The sequence below is a fragment of the Psammomys obesus genome, unplaced genomic scaffold, assembly GCF_907164565.1.
Source record: "Psammomys obesus unplaced genomic scaffold, mPsaObe1.curated_primary_1811, whole genome shotgun sequence".
Taxonomy (NCBI): domain Eukaryota; kingdom Metazoa; phylum Chordata; class Mammalia; order Rodentia; family Muridae; genus Psammomys; species Psammomys obesus.
Genome location: NW_026596039.1, coordinates 6,975,524 through 6,990,662, shown reverse-complemented (window position 1 = coordinate 6,990,662; position 15,139 = coordinate 6,975,524). Strand labels below are relative to the sequence as shown.

At 49.7% G+C, this 15,139-nt stretch overlaps 1 protein-coding gene across 2 annotated transcripts in view; it reads left to right on the top strand.

Moving 5' to 3' along the window:
* Positions 1-14,604, top strand: part of Tmprss4 (transmembrane serine protease 4) — a 33,108-nt gene extending 18,504 nt beyond the window's left edge. The window contains exons 3-13 of one of the 2 annotated variants that reach the window (XM_055622176.1): positions 1,483-1,596; positions 3,066-3,218; positions 4,135-4,264; positions 6,781-6,882; positions 7,777-7,817; positions 9,372-9,531; positions 10,489-10,655; positions 11,478-11,576; positions 11,788-11,930; positions 13,036-13,185; positions 13,618-14,604. In XM_055622176.1, the coding sequence (XP_055478151.1) occupies positions 1,483-1,596; positions 3,066-3,218; positions 4,135-4,264; positions 6,781-6,882; positions 7,777-7,817; positions 9,372-9,531; positions 10,489-10,655; positions 11,478-11,576; positions 11,788-11,930; positions 13,036-13,185; positions 13,618-13,629 (1,271 nt within the window). In that variant the 3' untranslated portion in view covers positions 13,630-14,604. Of the gene's footprint in view, positions 1-1,482; positions 1,597-3,065; positions 3,219-4,134; positions 4,265-6,780; positions 6,883-7,776; positions 7,818-9,371; positions 9,532-10,488; positions 10,656-11,477; positions 11,577-11,787; positions 11,931-13,035; positions 13,186-13,617 lie in introns of those variants that run through there. The other variant, XM_055622177.1, reaches the window with a different exon arrangement.
* Positions 14,605-15,139: the final 535 nt, after the last annotated feature.

The window sequence follows — 15,139 nt, the reverse complement described above, 5'->3', positions numbered from 1 at the left end:
GTGTGTGTGTGTGTGTGTGTGTGTGTGTGTGTGTGTGTGTGTGTGTGTTTTACAAATTTCAGGCAATGATAGCCTCTATGTAAACTCCCTGGTCCCAAACCCTTTCATTTCAACCCTCTTCCTCCATGATAATGAGTGAATCCTCTTTCTAGATAACAGTGTGATCACATACTCTCTCTCTTGTTCAAAACGTTCAATGCCTCCCCAGTGTGGTCAGGACAGATGTTGAACCTGGTGTGGTTTTCAAGTCTCCACAAAAGGTCTCTGTGGTCCTGCCTCCTGACAGGCTTGGAGCCACCTTATACTCCAGGACACTAGACATTCACAGCACCCACTCCATGACTGGGTCTGAACTGACCCAGAGCCTCTGCTCCCAGTTTCTTCCTGTCCCAAAATACCAACCTATCAGGAAGCCTTCCCAGCATCACCCGGGGGTTGTCTCTACTCCAGCACACACCTCTTCCACCTGGTGGACTGCCATTTTCGGCCTGTTTGTCTCTTCCCCAGACTCTCTTCTTAAAGACAAGGACCATGCTGGGCACTCAATGTGTGATGGACTACCTTGGAGACAAAGCCATTATGATACATCTACTCACAAGTATTTATCAAACTTCTGCTACACCTTCACTGTGTAGGGAGGCAAAAATTAAGGCAGAGGACTAGGTGTGTGGCTCATTCAGTAGAGGGCTTGCCTAACACACAAAAAGTCCTTCATCCCCCAACACTGCAGAAACCAGCAGTGGTGGTACATGCTTCTAATCCCAGAACCAGGAGAGTCAGAAGTTCAAGGTCATCCTGGTCTACAGATAGAACACAAGGCTAGCCTGGCCTACATGATCTTGATCTCCTGCCCTTGAAAAGACTTTATCAGAGAAACAACTGGATAAGAGGAGGAAAGCCAAATGTTCTATAGCACTGGAGGGTAACTGTGCTTGATGACATCTGACGTTCTGGAAGAACCAGTGATGGAATTCCAGATGTTCCCAACACAGGCACAAAAACCAATGTCTTACATGATAAACATAGTAACTACCCTAACCTTATCATTATGTAATACATAAATGTGTTGAAATGTTGCACAATATCCCATAAATACAATTACGTGTTAATTAAAAATTAAAAATATATTCAAGAATGGGGCAGGACAGATGGTAACATATCGTATGTACTATAGTAGGCTCCCAAGTACACGCCTGACAAGTTTGGAAAGCTCCCAGACACAGGTACAGGCACAGCTCTTGTACAGGTTAGGGCAAGGCAAGGGGAGGTGGCCCTGGCTGGCAGCTCATTTGAGAAGAGGTAAATCTGGGCAAGGGAGGGCAGGTGGGCAAACACATGATCATAAAGCTCAGCTTTATCGATCAACCAAAACTGTCACCAGGGCATGCTGACACAAGTCAGGGGTGGAGGACTGTGGCCTTGGCAGGGACGGGTCCCAAGCACCATCTGCACACTCCTCCCTCTGTCTTGTTCTCCTTGCAGGTGTCACTCCCTTCCGAAAGCCCCGAAGGCCCCTGGAGACCTTCAGAAAGGTGGGGATCCCCATCATCACAGTGCTGCTGAGCCTGGTAGCCATCGTGATTGTGGCCTTCATCAGTGAGTTACAGCCCCTACCTAACTTTCACCCTGCTCCACACCCATATGTGGCAGTACCCACCCGCTCCACCCGCCCCCGGAAGTCCTCATTCTCACCCCCCCATCCACTCGGCAAGCCACAGCCCTTTCCCGTCCTCCAGCCCCCACAGCCACAGGCAGGTGATCTGCACAAAGCCGGGGGGGGGTGCTGGGAATGAATCTTCATGCCCCACGTATCCACCCCTGCTTTGGAGGGAGCCTCCTTCTAAGTGAAAGGCGAAGGTGAGCGCATCACCCCCACCTCACCCCCTCCCCGTTCTCCCAGATGGCTTCTCTTCCAGATGGTTGCTATACACGTGGCACCCATTCCAAACCCACACAGGCAGTGGCAGAGGTGCCCACCGCCAGCCGCCTCCTTCCTGTCTTCTGCAAACTGACAGCTGGTGGAGGGGCAGGGTGAGCAGGCCGCATGGGGTGATGTGTGCAGCCTGCTGTCTGGCAGGCTCGAGAGCAGTTCCAACTGTAGACCTCGAAGGGAGAGGAGGGACCAGGGAAGGTGGCCGGGTGGGTGGCACCCTCTGCCCACCCCAGCTCAGTCTTCATTAGCCCTAATGTGCAGCCCACTCTGTGACAATGATTCCTACAGTTACAGCAGGGACTGACCCGGCAGGGAACTGAGCACCGGAGACAAGCTTAGGAGTCAGGGATGAGGCTCTTGGATCCTCATGGAACCTATGTGTCCCTGAAGGAGTCTGCTGAGCCCCTCAAGTATGAAATGCCTTTTAAGCATCATGAGCAGTTGTAAGATGCCTTGTGTTGAAGAACCTGGATTGAAAACCAAGAGTGTGTAGCAGCCAGAGCTGGGACCCAGGGCATCTAGTGCCTGTACAACCTGGGCCTGGCTCGCCTTTGGGGAACCTGTATTTAGAGCTTTGATGACATTTGCACTAGTAGCAGACACCACCCGCTGGCTGACACACAGAGATCCTATGCTTAAGCACTTCATTCCGCACTTGGACACTGAGGCTAGGAGCCCAGGAGAGGCAAACAGATACCGAAGCTGGGACAGGATCCCAGTTCTCTGGCTGAGCAGGTTCTCATCGCAGTAACGGTAGATATGCACAATTCAGACACCACCTCGATCCTTGACAGCCGAGGGTGGTTGTGAGGTGTAAAAAACAACAACAACAACAAAAAAAAAAAAAAAAAACCCAAACCACTTCTCGATCATGGCTGGCTCAGCCTGATATGTCTGTGTTAGAAGGCTTTTCACTACTGTAACAAAACCCCTGGAACCAACTCCCAAAAGTTGTCCTCCGACCTCTGGGAACACACACACACACACACACACACACACACTAAATCATTTCTTTTTAAAACTGGCTGCCAGCCCCCAGCCAGCCTGACTTTCAGAAGCAGCACCCTCTCTCTGCCCCCCAGCTTCTGGCTTGACCCCAGCCCTCTCGGTCCCTCCCTAATGTGCCTTCCAGTCAAGGTGATTCTGGATAAATACTACTTCATCTGCGGAAGTCCTCTGACCTTCATCTCCAAGGGACAGGTGTGTGATGGCCACCTTGACTGTGCCTCGGGGGAGGACGAGGAACAGTGTGTCAAGAGCTTCCCCGAGAAGCCGGGAGTGGCAGGTGAGTCCAGAGACTGAAGGGCCGGAGCGGTGGGAGGAGTCTGCTCAGGTGGGCTCTCCACCCCAGTTCCTTGGCAGTTTCTAGCCCTGCTGGGAAAGGTCCCCAAGAGCAGGGCCATGGCACATCTACCTTTAGAACCCAGCACTGGACATGCCACACACTCAGAAAGCGTTTAACGGCCCTGAAGGGACCGGAGAGTCTTGCCAATGCTATGCTGGTTGTGCCTAATTTTTTTTTTTTTTTAACAAAAAGGAATAGAGTACATGACCTTGGAGGGTTCCTCTTTGATATCAAGGAGACTAGAAATGTGATTATCGTGTCACTTAACCAGCTGGCCGCCCTTCTATTCATGGTGTTTCCTGTAACATACTAGTGAACAGGACACAGGGAGGTCACTGAAGGAATAAATGTTTCAAGCACAAAAACAGGGATCTTCCAGCTTGGATTGACCCACAACACTTATCCCAGAAGATGGGTAATAAGACCCTTTGAGGGGTAAGGCTGAGTGATTTCCTGTATATTGGCTCTTAATTAGTAGAGTCCAGTACCTATGGGTACTTGCCATCCTGATGCCAATAGAAGTTTTCACTCCAGCTCCCTCTCTGACCTTCCATGGAGAAGCTACCGGGTCCCTGGCTGGAACATCTCCCCAAACTGTACAAGCTGAGCAGGCCATGGGAGAGCAATTACGTCACTGATCATCACAACTGATGCCCAGATGAGCAAAAGGAGAGGCTGTCAATTTTCTCTAACCAGCTGGTTGGGTTCCCCGCTAGCTGCCGTCCATATTAGGCTCTAGTCAACTGGAAGGATGTCCCTTGATGTTGAACATGTCCTCAGCTCTGGGTGAGGCAGCGTGGAAGGTGGGGGCTAGAGAAAGCCACCCTCCGGCTGACCCAGGCTCCTCCCCTCCCAGTCCGCCTCTCCAAGGACCGATCCACCCTGCAGGTGCTGGATGCAGCCACAGGGACCTGGTCCTCTGCCTGTTTTGACAATTTCACAGAAGCACTGGCCAAGACAGCCTGCAGACAGATGGGCTATGACAGGTACTAAGCCAAGGCCATAGGAGGCTGTCCTCAAACCAGCAACCTCTCTGCCCATCCACCTTCTGTCCTTCCTTCTTTCTTTCCTTCCTTCCTTCCTTCCTTCCTTCCTTCCTTCCTTCCTTCCTTCCTTCCTTCCTTGTCTATCTGACTTCCTTCCTTCTTTCCTTCCTGTCTGCTTGCCTTCCTTCCTTCCTTCTGTCCTTTCTTTTTTCCTGTTTCCCTCCCTCCCTCCCTCAACCACTCCCTCCCTTCCTTCCTTTGGTTTTTCTCCTTTACCTCCCTTCCTCCCTTTTCCCCAAAAATACAGGCATGGGATTCATACAGAGCTGTGTTTGAATCCCAGCGCTTTCATTTACAAGTTGCATGAAGGTTAATGCCCCAGTCTCAGTTTCCCCCGGAGTTATCAATGCCAATCTCATAAGAGGAGGATGGAGCCTTTTCTCCCCAACTATCTCTCTTTTTCCTTTTGTAAGCAGTCTTCTCTGGCCATAACACAAAGCCTAATTTACATGTGCAAACTCATCTTGGTTAAAATTTAGCAGAAGGGAAGACTGGGGGTGTAGCTCAGTGGTAGAGCACTTGCCTGGCACATGCAAAGACCTGGGTTCCATTTGCAGCGCTTGAAAACAAAAATAGCAAGGACTAGCCTGATTCTGCTGGGGCCCATCACCAGAGTCCCAGCTCTCTCAGTGAATTGCAGATACAGGTCCAAATCTGGAGTGGATGGAAGGTACACGGAGGGTAATTAGCATTACATAGATTTATATTCATTTGATCTTGTCAGAAAGCTCAAAGCATGGTTATTATTAAATCCATGTTACAAGTAGGCTCTGAGAGAGCAAGCAGCTTGCCTAGGTGGAAGCTGGGAGGCAGAGGGCTGGAATCTGTACCTCCATGACCCGATCCCTGGGCACCTCGAGTTCTCCTGGCATCTGTTTGTTCATTGGGAATTCTCTCTACTCACAAGGCTTCAACAATGATGGTAGGGAAAAGTGAGAACTGATCCTTCCAGGAGCCTACCTACAGAGGCTGGAAAGGAACCCAGTGCTTTGCTGCAGAGAGGGACCAACCTCTCCCTGGTAGGCTGAACTTCCTCAGGACTCCAACAACCTGAGTCCACAGACAAGACAGAAATGATGACTACTAGACAGATATTGCCTATCCATCCCAGAGTTCTTCCCATAGACCTCTAGGGCAGTCTCAAGGTTTTGTCTTTTAGATGTTCTGGGCAGCCAGAATGAATCCATACAGCCCCTGTGCCCTCTGCCCTCTGGTTATAAAGGTCTGCTCTCTTCCCAACTCCCACCCTCTAGAAACAGACACCCCGTCACCCTCATGGGAGAGCAGGAGGCATGCCCAGTACTGCTGGCCCCACTTCCCTGCAGACATCCCCTCCTCCACTTCAGTCCAGACAACTGCAGAGTCAGCTGGACCAGATACAGCAGGCTGTCTCAGTTATGAAACTTGGGGGTTTCCTGAGGTTCTTAAAGTGGTAGCCTCCCAGAATTTCTGCCCTTCTGGAAAGCACTGAGGCACTGGCCTCTTGGGCTTTATGGTATCAAAGTTCATTAATCAGGCTTCATTTGATGAGCAGAGGTTAGCTTTCCTGAGGATGTTTACAGCCAGCATCCTCTCTCCCTCTGGGTCGGAGCTCTCTGCTCAAATCTCCCTGCTTTCTTTCCTGCCTGGATCAGAAGGAAGCCTTTTTTATCCCAGAACACAAAGCCTTGGGTGGTCCAGCGTAGGAAGGACAGCAGGGACCACCTGGCTCCTACATCATTTTACAGAGGAAATCGGGACTCAGAGAGACCCACGGGAGAAATATGACTTGCCCATGGTCACACACCAAACTGGTGTCAGAGCCAGCATATGAGTGCAAAGCTTGACCTGAGAGAACAGATTGGAGAGGAAGGGAAAGATTTAGAAGATGCCAATTTGGTGAAGAAAAAGCCAGAGAACAGAGTAGCTAGGGAAGGCTTCCTAGAGGAGGAAGATTTAAATCCAGGGTTTTAAAGGAAGGCAAACATGGATCAGCAGAAGGGAAGGGGGGCGTCCAAATTTCAGGAAGTTCCATCTGGACCCCTATGAGAACGGATCCAGGCTTCTTTTGTCTCCGGGTCCCTTATTTGGAAAACCAGATACACATCCATATTCCAGTTCCTCTGTGTTGAGACAAGAGTTCAAAGAGTTTGCTTCTTTGCTCCCACTGATGTGAACCTGAGGAGCTGCTGGGGCACGTGAGATAGGGACAGAGCTGAGTGACAGGAAAGTGGACCCCTAACCCTCTGCAGAGCTCTGGCTTCTGGACCAGGGGTCCCTGTCGAAGAAAGCAAGGCCACAACGGCTGTCTTAGGCTGAGTTCTGTCTTAATATGGCACTGTTCCTGAGATCCAGCAAAGCCAGCCCCGCCCCGCTAACCTAGCCCACCCATGCTCCCTGTCCCCCGGGAACAGGGGCTCTTTCTGCCTCCCAGTTCAGCCTCTACCCCAGCTCATGGCTCACTCTCCCTGCCGCAGCCAACCCATGTACAGAGCAGTGGAGATTGGCCCAGCCCAGGAACTTGCTGTCACTCAAGTCACAGGAAATGGCCAGGAGCTTCAGGTGCAGAATTCAAGTGGGTAAGTGAGGGACACGTTCTGATCCACAGAAGCTAACCAACGCTGGGAAGTGGCTCCGGGCTGCAGCCAGGGGAACATGAGCCAGACAACAGGAAGAAATAGCCAAGCAGCTCATTAAATGCCCAGGGTTATGGAATCCCATTTTTAGGCTCAGAGGGTATTCTCTGATGACTTAAAAAAAAAAAAATACAACATGCACTGTTCTTTCTCAAAGGCAGAGGAATGAACACTGACCTATCTCCCTGAATAGTCAGGATTAACACCTTCCCCTTCCATAGCTGGTTCGTGTTCTCTAACGAGCCTGCTAGGCAAGCCCCCAAAATAGCTTTGTTCTTTTCCATCACTTCCCCCAGGCCAAAGCAGGACCTTCTAATACTCCAAAGAAGGCTCCCCAGCCCTGGCCTCACCACTCCACATTGGAGCACAGCTCATTCCAAGCAAAATCTGCCACAAGGCAGCCAAGGCTCCAGGAGCAGGCTAGCTTCTTAGCATTCAGGACGCTGGACAGATGCTTATCACAGTAAATCTCGTAAGGGACAGGGTTGGTAGTGGAATGACTATCTGCATGATTCCATCAAAATCCTGATCTTGGGTTTGGAAGGGCCTCTGCATGGCAGGGTCTGCTCCCCTCCCCCCACCCCCGGGCTGCCAGGAACCCAGACTGGCTTTGTACTGGGTAGGTCACCATCCGTGGTAGGTGTATGCACAGCGATGAGGGTGTTGAATCAGATTGATTCACACTAAGTATTAGTGCAGTTCTAAGGCCCATGAGGAAGATTCTGGGCTTCCCCAGTATTGGGGGACAGGGTCCAATCGGCAGTTCACAAAGGCTGAGTTCCAGCCTTCCGGTCAAGGGGGGCACAGAAGCCACAGGACCCCGTGTCTCTCTTTCAGATCCTGCCCCTCAAGCTCCCTGGTGTCCCTGCGCTGTCTCGGTGAGTGCACCCCATCTCTGAGGGTTTGGGACCTACACCAGCAATGAACAGGAAAAATTTCACTTTGCTCTATCTCCTAGTCTCTAACTCCCAGTGTCGGGGGCTAACCTTGGGGCTCACAGATCAGTGTTCCTTCCAGTGGTTAATGCTAAGAACTCCCTTCTGCCATCTGCCTGCAACCCATGACCTGAGTGTATTGGATTTTTATTACTGTAATGAAATTCCTGAGGCAGGATGAAGTCGTATAGAAGAGTTTTGCTCAGCTTACAGTTTTAGAACCTGGACGTCTAAGACCAGAAAGCCACCTTGGTTTGGCCTCAAGTGCTGGTTCAACACTGGGTGCTGGATCACGTGATGAGATGTAGAGGAAGAAACCAGACAGCTACCCAGAGTGGGCTCTTTGTCCTAAGTTCTTGAAGGCACTCGGGGATCATAGAAAACTACCTTTTCCCCCTCAAAGGGCAGCTACTCTGATGACCTCTAGACCCTGCCTCTTAAAGGATCCACCACCTCGTCATCACCACACCCAAGACTAAGCTTCCACATTCATGGAGGCACACTCAAATCATAGTCTAACTGTTCCAGAGACTCCCAAGCAGGTCACTGGCTAGACAGATGTTTTATGTAAAGGCCATGTGAAGCAGTCCAGAAGAGTCTAGACAGCAAACCCCCTCCCCCATCTTGCCAACCAAGAAGTTTGAGTGTGTGAGCAAAGGTGTAAGTGAAGAGGAGGATCAGATCAGATAATGTTTAGCAGGCACGTGGCCAGGTGGGAGAGAAAGATGGTGGGAGGGTGTCCCCATTGTAAAGATCATCATGGCAGGAACTGTCCACAGGACTAGAGAGGCACAGAACAGGGCGAGACATTGCACTGGAGGTTTGGGGTTTGGGTTGGCTGGTTGGGTTTTTTAGACGTATTATTTTTATGGGTATGTGTGTGTGCATACAGTACTTGTAGAGACCAGTAGAGGACGACAGATCCCCTAGAGCTGGACTTACAAGCAGTTGTGAGCTGCCTGTTGTGGGTGCTGGGAGCCAAACTCAGGTCCCTTATCCACTGAGCCATCTCTCCAGCCCTGACATTGAGGATTTTAACTCAAGTTCAAAGGTCAGATGTGAATATAGATCAGAAGACAGGGTGGCCAATGGGCAACCTCCCTTAACAGGAGGAAACCCAGTTCCTGGAATTTTCTTCTTATTTCCTGATACCAAAGTAGCTTGTGACTATCTGTTTACTCAGTGGGGAGTAACAGTGGGGCTGTTTGTTTTGGGCAGGGCTTTCAGAACTAATGACTCTGCACACTTGTTTTGGTTTGAAGATGATAAATTCCCAGCACAATAAACACATCGGTGTTCAACAATCTAAGTTCCCAAACACACACAAAGTACAGCGAGTGGACACCTGCTATCTACCCAGGAATGATTCCGATCTGATGTGTGTGGCCTCTCCCTCTCCTTCCAGAACCACTCCTGAGGGCCCCGCTCCCGGGCTTTCTGGGATGGAAACCTCCCCAAACCTAACTTCCTCCTCCTTCCTCTTCCCCCTGAGTCCAGGCTGTGGAAAGAGCCTGAAGTCTCCTCGTGTGGTGGGAGGGGTGGAAGCCTCTGTGGACTCGTGGCCATGGCAGGTCAGCATCCAATACAACAAGCAGCATGTCTGTGGTGGGAGCATCCTGGACCCCCACTGGATCCTCACGGCAGCCCACTGCTTCAGGTAAGCGCTACGAGGAAGCCGGGGGGAAGAGAGGCTGTGGAGGGAGCCAGCCCCCTGACTTGTTTCCTGATTGTGCCCCCTCCCATCCCTGTCTCTCCCAGAAACCATCACTGGGGTACATCCTCCACAATGAGACACTGACCACAATGTCCTTGTTAAATATTGGGGCTCTGTGCTGGTCTCCAAGGTTGAACTCTGTTGGGTGAAAAACTTCAGATACCCAGGGTCATCACCCCACAGAGTACCCATTCCACTCATGCTACAAAAGCTCTCTCCACCCACATGGTCTCCCGAGAACTTGTCTCCTCCTTGCAAGTCCTCGGCAGATGGTCTCAGGGTCTAGAGTCACTGCCTACATCACTGCCTATGTACAGAGTACCGTTCAGTCCAGCAGAGAGGGAGCTGTCCAGGCCTTGGGAAAGGGATCCACCCAAGGCTTCTTCACTCTCCTTCATCCGTTCCATTCAGCATCTAGTGAGAACCAAGAACCAACCCTCTACAGATAGTGTGCATCATATAGACTCTATCGTTGTCCTCAAGGTTCCCCAGATCAAGAGTTTTACACCATTTTGAGACTGACTAGAGTGCTAAAGCCCCTTCCTGGGAAAGGCCCATGGTGTGGAGACATGAACACAAGCTCATGACTCAATGGATCACAATGCAAAGAAAAAAACCAGGATGTAGGAGAGACTGCCAGGATTTGAAGGTCCAGGAATAGGGCACCCCCCTTCCCAAACCCTCTGGGAAGAAGTTTCCTTGGGCACTTTTCATGAAGAAAAAGAATCAGATCTCCTTTAAAAACCTGGCTTCAGGAGAATGGCTTTCAGACTGCCTTTTCTACCCCTCCTGTCACCACATCCCATGACCTCCTAAGGCATCAGCAGACCTGGAGACCTAGCCTTAGGCAAAGCCTCTGTGTGTCTGGCTCCCACCTCATCTAGCCATTTCTATCCCTAGGAAGTATCTTGATGTGTCCAGCTGGAAGGTGAGGGCCGGCTCAGACAAACTGAACAACTTTCCATCCTTGCCTGTGGCAAAGATCTTCGTCACTGAGCACAATGCCCTGGACCCTAAAAAGAAAGACATTGCCCTCGTTAAGCTGCAGGCGCCACTCACATTCACAGGTAAGAAGTGGACCCTGGGAACAGAGCCTTCAGGTTAACCTTACTCCGGCTCTACTAAGCAACTTTGGGTACATCATGTTCCCACTCAAGACCTCAGTTTGCCTATGGGTATCCAACTAATATGTCATCTCAGAATTGCTGGTGCCCCAAGACTGCTCTAGCTGTCAACTTACATTCATACCTTCCCGGCAGAGACTCTTCCAAGTCTGTTGTTTACTCCATTTGGAAAGTCCAAGTCATCCGATCTTGGAATTGTCAAGGACCTTTTAAAATTTTTTAAATTCCTCATCCCTGACCAGTGCCCAAGAACCTAGCATGTGCTGGTATTCTCTCTTCTCTCTTCTCTCTCTTCTCTCTTCTCTCTCTCTCTCTCTCTCTCTCTCTCTCTCTCTGTGTGTGTGTGTGTGTGTGTGTATGAGAGAGAGAGAGAGAGAAAGAGAGAGAGAGATGTGTATATGTTAGAAGACAGAAAGGGGGAGAGGAAGACAGCCCAAGTGGTATGGTTCCAAGAGACAGCAGTGGGGAGGTTGAACTGGACAATTAGAATAATTGTCTAGCCTGCAGGGACTGATCCCTAGCTGTTCAGTACCTAGGCCTGGGTGATTTAGGCAGAAAAAAATATTGATGGCACATGAGAGTAAGGTGAAGGTAAGGCCAAGGGTGTGGGCTCCAGATTTATCTGTTTAGATACCAAGGGCCTCACTGACAAGTGGTTTGTTCTCTCTAGGGATTAACTAACCTACTCTCACTTAGACCACTAAGAACCCCAACATGTAAAAGCACAAAATACAGGATCTCCTTCTTCCTCTCTGTTCCTGGTAGACACAGTCAAGCCCATCTGCCTGCCCTTCTCTGATGAGGTGCTCGTCCCAGACACACCACTCTGGGTCATCGGATGGGGCTTTACAGAGCAAGATGGAGGTGAGTCTTGGGCTCAGGACCTTGGACACCTTGTGTGACCGTCTTATTACTCTCCCCAGCCGTAATAAGAAAGAGGAACATGATTCAGAAAAGCCCACCCTTCCTGACCAGGCACCAAAATTTCAGGCATCAGAAACTATTGATGGCCCATAAAAGTAATCCAGGCTGAGGGGAAAGGTGAGAATGAGGAAATACGTTTTCAACCTCCCAGGAAAGATGTCTGACACGCTGCTGCAGGCGTCAGTCCAGGTCATCGACAGCACGCGGTGCAATGCAGAGGATGCCTACCAGGGAGAAGTGACCGCTGAGATGCTGTGTGCAGGTACCCCACATGGTGGTGTGGACACCTGCCAGGTGGGTCCTCCAACGACTGCGGGGAGTTCATCAGTAGGGTCGTAGGTCCTAGAGAGGTGTGAAAACCTACACACTGGATGCCCACGTGAAGCCTGTCACGCTCGATTTGTTTGTGATGAAGGAGGGCAGAGACATGGCCTGAAAAGAAGGAGGGGTGGGTGGATAGTGGCTACAGATGAGCGGAAAGAATTTAAATACATATTTCACATTTAGAGATGGCATTGCTACCTTCTCCACCCATCCTCACTTCCCATCATCTATGATCTCTTTGGCGACAGTGACTCCAGGTCTATGTTCTCTGTCGTGGTCCCTATACTGCTATACTTAACTAAAAAGATCATCTCATGTTAGGTGAGCTTTGGTACGTGTCCCTTCTCCCATCTCCATGGCCACCAGGACATCTGAGTAACTCCTATGTTCCTTCTTACCACCCCAGACCTCCAGAGAATCTTTGGAACCATTTTCATTCAAATTTCTCAGCCTACTCCCATCTCCAGATGTTAAAGCTCCTCATTCAAGAGCTGTCTCTAAATCATCTCTTGTGTGCCACAAACATAACAGATTTGGAGACAGTATCTGCCCTCCAGGAATTCATGGTGGCCATAGAGAGGATATACAAGCAGGCAATCAGACCACAGTGTTAGCGGTTTCAGAGAGAGGCAGTAAGAGCGTTTTTCACTATTTTATGTTTGTCATCAGCTCATTTATTGGCTCTGTGAACCTACTTGATTGTAAACTTCCAAAGGGCATAGATGTTCTCCCCAGTTGATTGAATCCCCGTTATCCAGAACAGGACCTAACAGAAGCAGGCATTCTGTTGATGAGTCAATAGATGTAGGAACTACTGGACTAAACCAAGTACAGTTTGCTAATATAATTTGCTAGGCTAGCAGTTTGCCCTCAATTTATTTGCCCACAGATGGGCCATTTTCTCCCCCAAGAGTAGAGAACACTGACCAATATGAGCAAGAAGGAGGTGGAGAAGCCAGCACACACAGAGCCATGGAGAGGGCAGGGAACGGATGGGCCAAGTCAGGGACAGGAGGGAGAAGGCCACCTTATTGCAGCCTGCCTCCCCAGTGGCTCCTGTCCTGGCTCTTCACAGGGTGACAGTGGTGGGCCTCTGATGTACCACTCTGACCAGTGGCAGGTAGTAGGCATCGTGAGCTGGGGCCATGGCTGTGGGAGCCCCAGTACTCCTGGAGTGTATACCAAGGTCACTGCCTATCTTGACTGGATCTACAATGTGCGCAAGGTGAGTGTTTCAGTCCCACGACGGTGGTGGTGGGAGGAGCTCCCTCAATCCGTCTATCCTGAGGGCACGCACCATCCTTAGATTTGACTTAAATAGCTCTGATGACCTTTTACATCCCAAATATATTTCCCTCCCAGCAAGCTGACAGCCTGAGATCTCTCTATTAAGGCCGAGATTCCAAGCTTTATCATTCTTCATGACCAGAATGAGCTTGCCGGGCCCTTTGGGGGAGAAGATGCTAAGAGTGCAGAAAGGGTTGTGAAGTTTCCTGGCCCCTGGAAGGGAGCACAGGAGGCCAAAAAAAAAAAAAAAAAAAAAGGATCTTAAGGAAGATAATGTTGACCTTGTCACTACTTTGTCAACTTCCAGTCATCTAACTTTCTCTTTGCTGTTGTCTTTCTTTTTCTTTTTCTTTTTTTTTTAACATTCTAGTCTGAGATGTAACGCTGCAGTCCAACACATCCAAAAGCTGCTTCCCCCTCAGACCTACCCACTGTGTGATTTTTTTCAAAGTCAGACACAGGGAAAGATCCTCCGTGAACACAACCCTGGTATTTCCTGAAGCAGCCAAGGACGCAGACAAACACATTGCAGCGGTGCCCAGAAGGAAGTCAGATGACTTAGATCAGCCACCCTTGCTTCTCCCGAGCTCTGGGAAGACAGGAAGTCCGCTGAGTGAAGGCAGGCCAGTGACTCAATTCTCAGAAGTGTTACTCAGCCAAGGAGGCTCTCCCTTCCACGGAAGGAATGGAAGTCATCTGGCTCTCTCCTGGGAGATCACTAAGGGATGAGTGGATGAGAGAAGGGTCTGGAAAGCCTTTGTCTTCTTTGCCCAGTCCTAAAACCACTGGGGTAAGAAATCAGCCAGTTCTAATGTAAGATGTATAGTCTAGTGTCTCGGTGTTTTTATTATTGTTATCACTGTGCTATCATTAAACAGGTACGAGAAATTGTTGGCATAGGCTTCCTGGACTGCTTGATAAGAATCCATCTAAGACTGTCACACCTTTGGTCTTCAGCCTGGTGTTACAGGACGGTTCCCTGGAAAACGTGAACAAATGCCCATCCGACACAGATAGAGCACCAATGACAAACCAAAGAAATTATTCCGCCTGAGTCTAGATTGTTGAACCAATGGGTTTACTGGTGCATAGGTAACTTGAAGGGGGCTGCATCATCCTCCCCTACCATAGCTGATAACGCATGAAAGAGACATCACTGATGTTCTCAGCACAGTGCACAGATAGTTCCACTGAGAAGCTCTATCCCAGATATCACCCCTCCCCCGGTAACTGGTGACTACTTGTATATACTTGGAAAGGACTTCATGAGTCCTACGACTCTGTGGGCTTCTTGTGCCTTGTAGGCCTCATGAACTGTCCTCTCATTAGCTTCCTGTGTCTTATGGGCCTCCCTCCTGTCTCCAGGAAAAAAGTATTTCAATTCAGAGGAAAGGTGTATAATACTCCACCCCTGATCTTATATGTTTTTGTTTGTTTTCCTTTACCCTCCTCTTCAGTGATGTTCCCTGAACTTCGGACAGGCTGGTATAGACAGGTGATGTGTTAGTTAAGGATTCTATCACTGTAATAAAACATCATGATCAAATGTAAGTTAGGGATGAAGGGTTTATTTCATTGCTGGGGTCCAGCCCCAGATGAGGGAAGGGCTTGAGGGAGGGTGGACGCAAGAGCGACTGAGGGACGAGGGATGGAAGGATCAGACCACTCAGTTTCCTTTCATGAGAGACGGGACAGGGAGGAAGCACGTCTCAGTACGGCTTGACCTGCTCTGACAACCTGTGTCCCTTGCGAGCTTTATTTATACATAAAATCATTTCCTCAGAAACTTTAATCATTGATTACGTAGGCCTAGGTCTTCCTTGGTTACATAAGTATATAGGAACAAAAGAAACAAAGTAAGCAAACACCAAATGTCATAAGAACTAAAAATT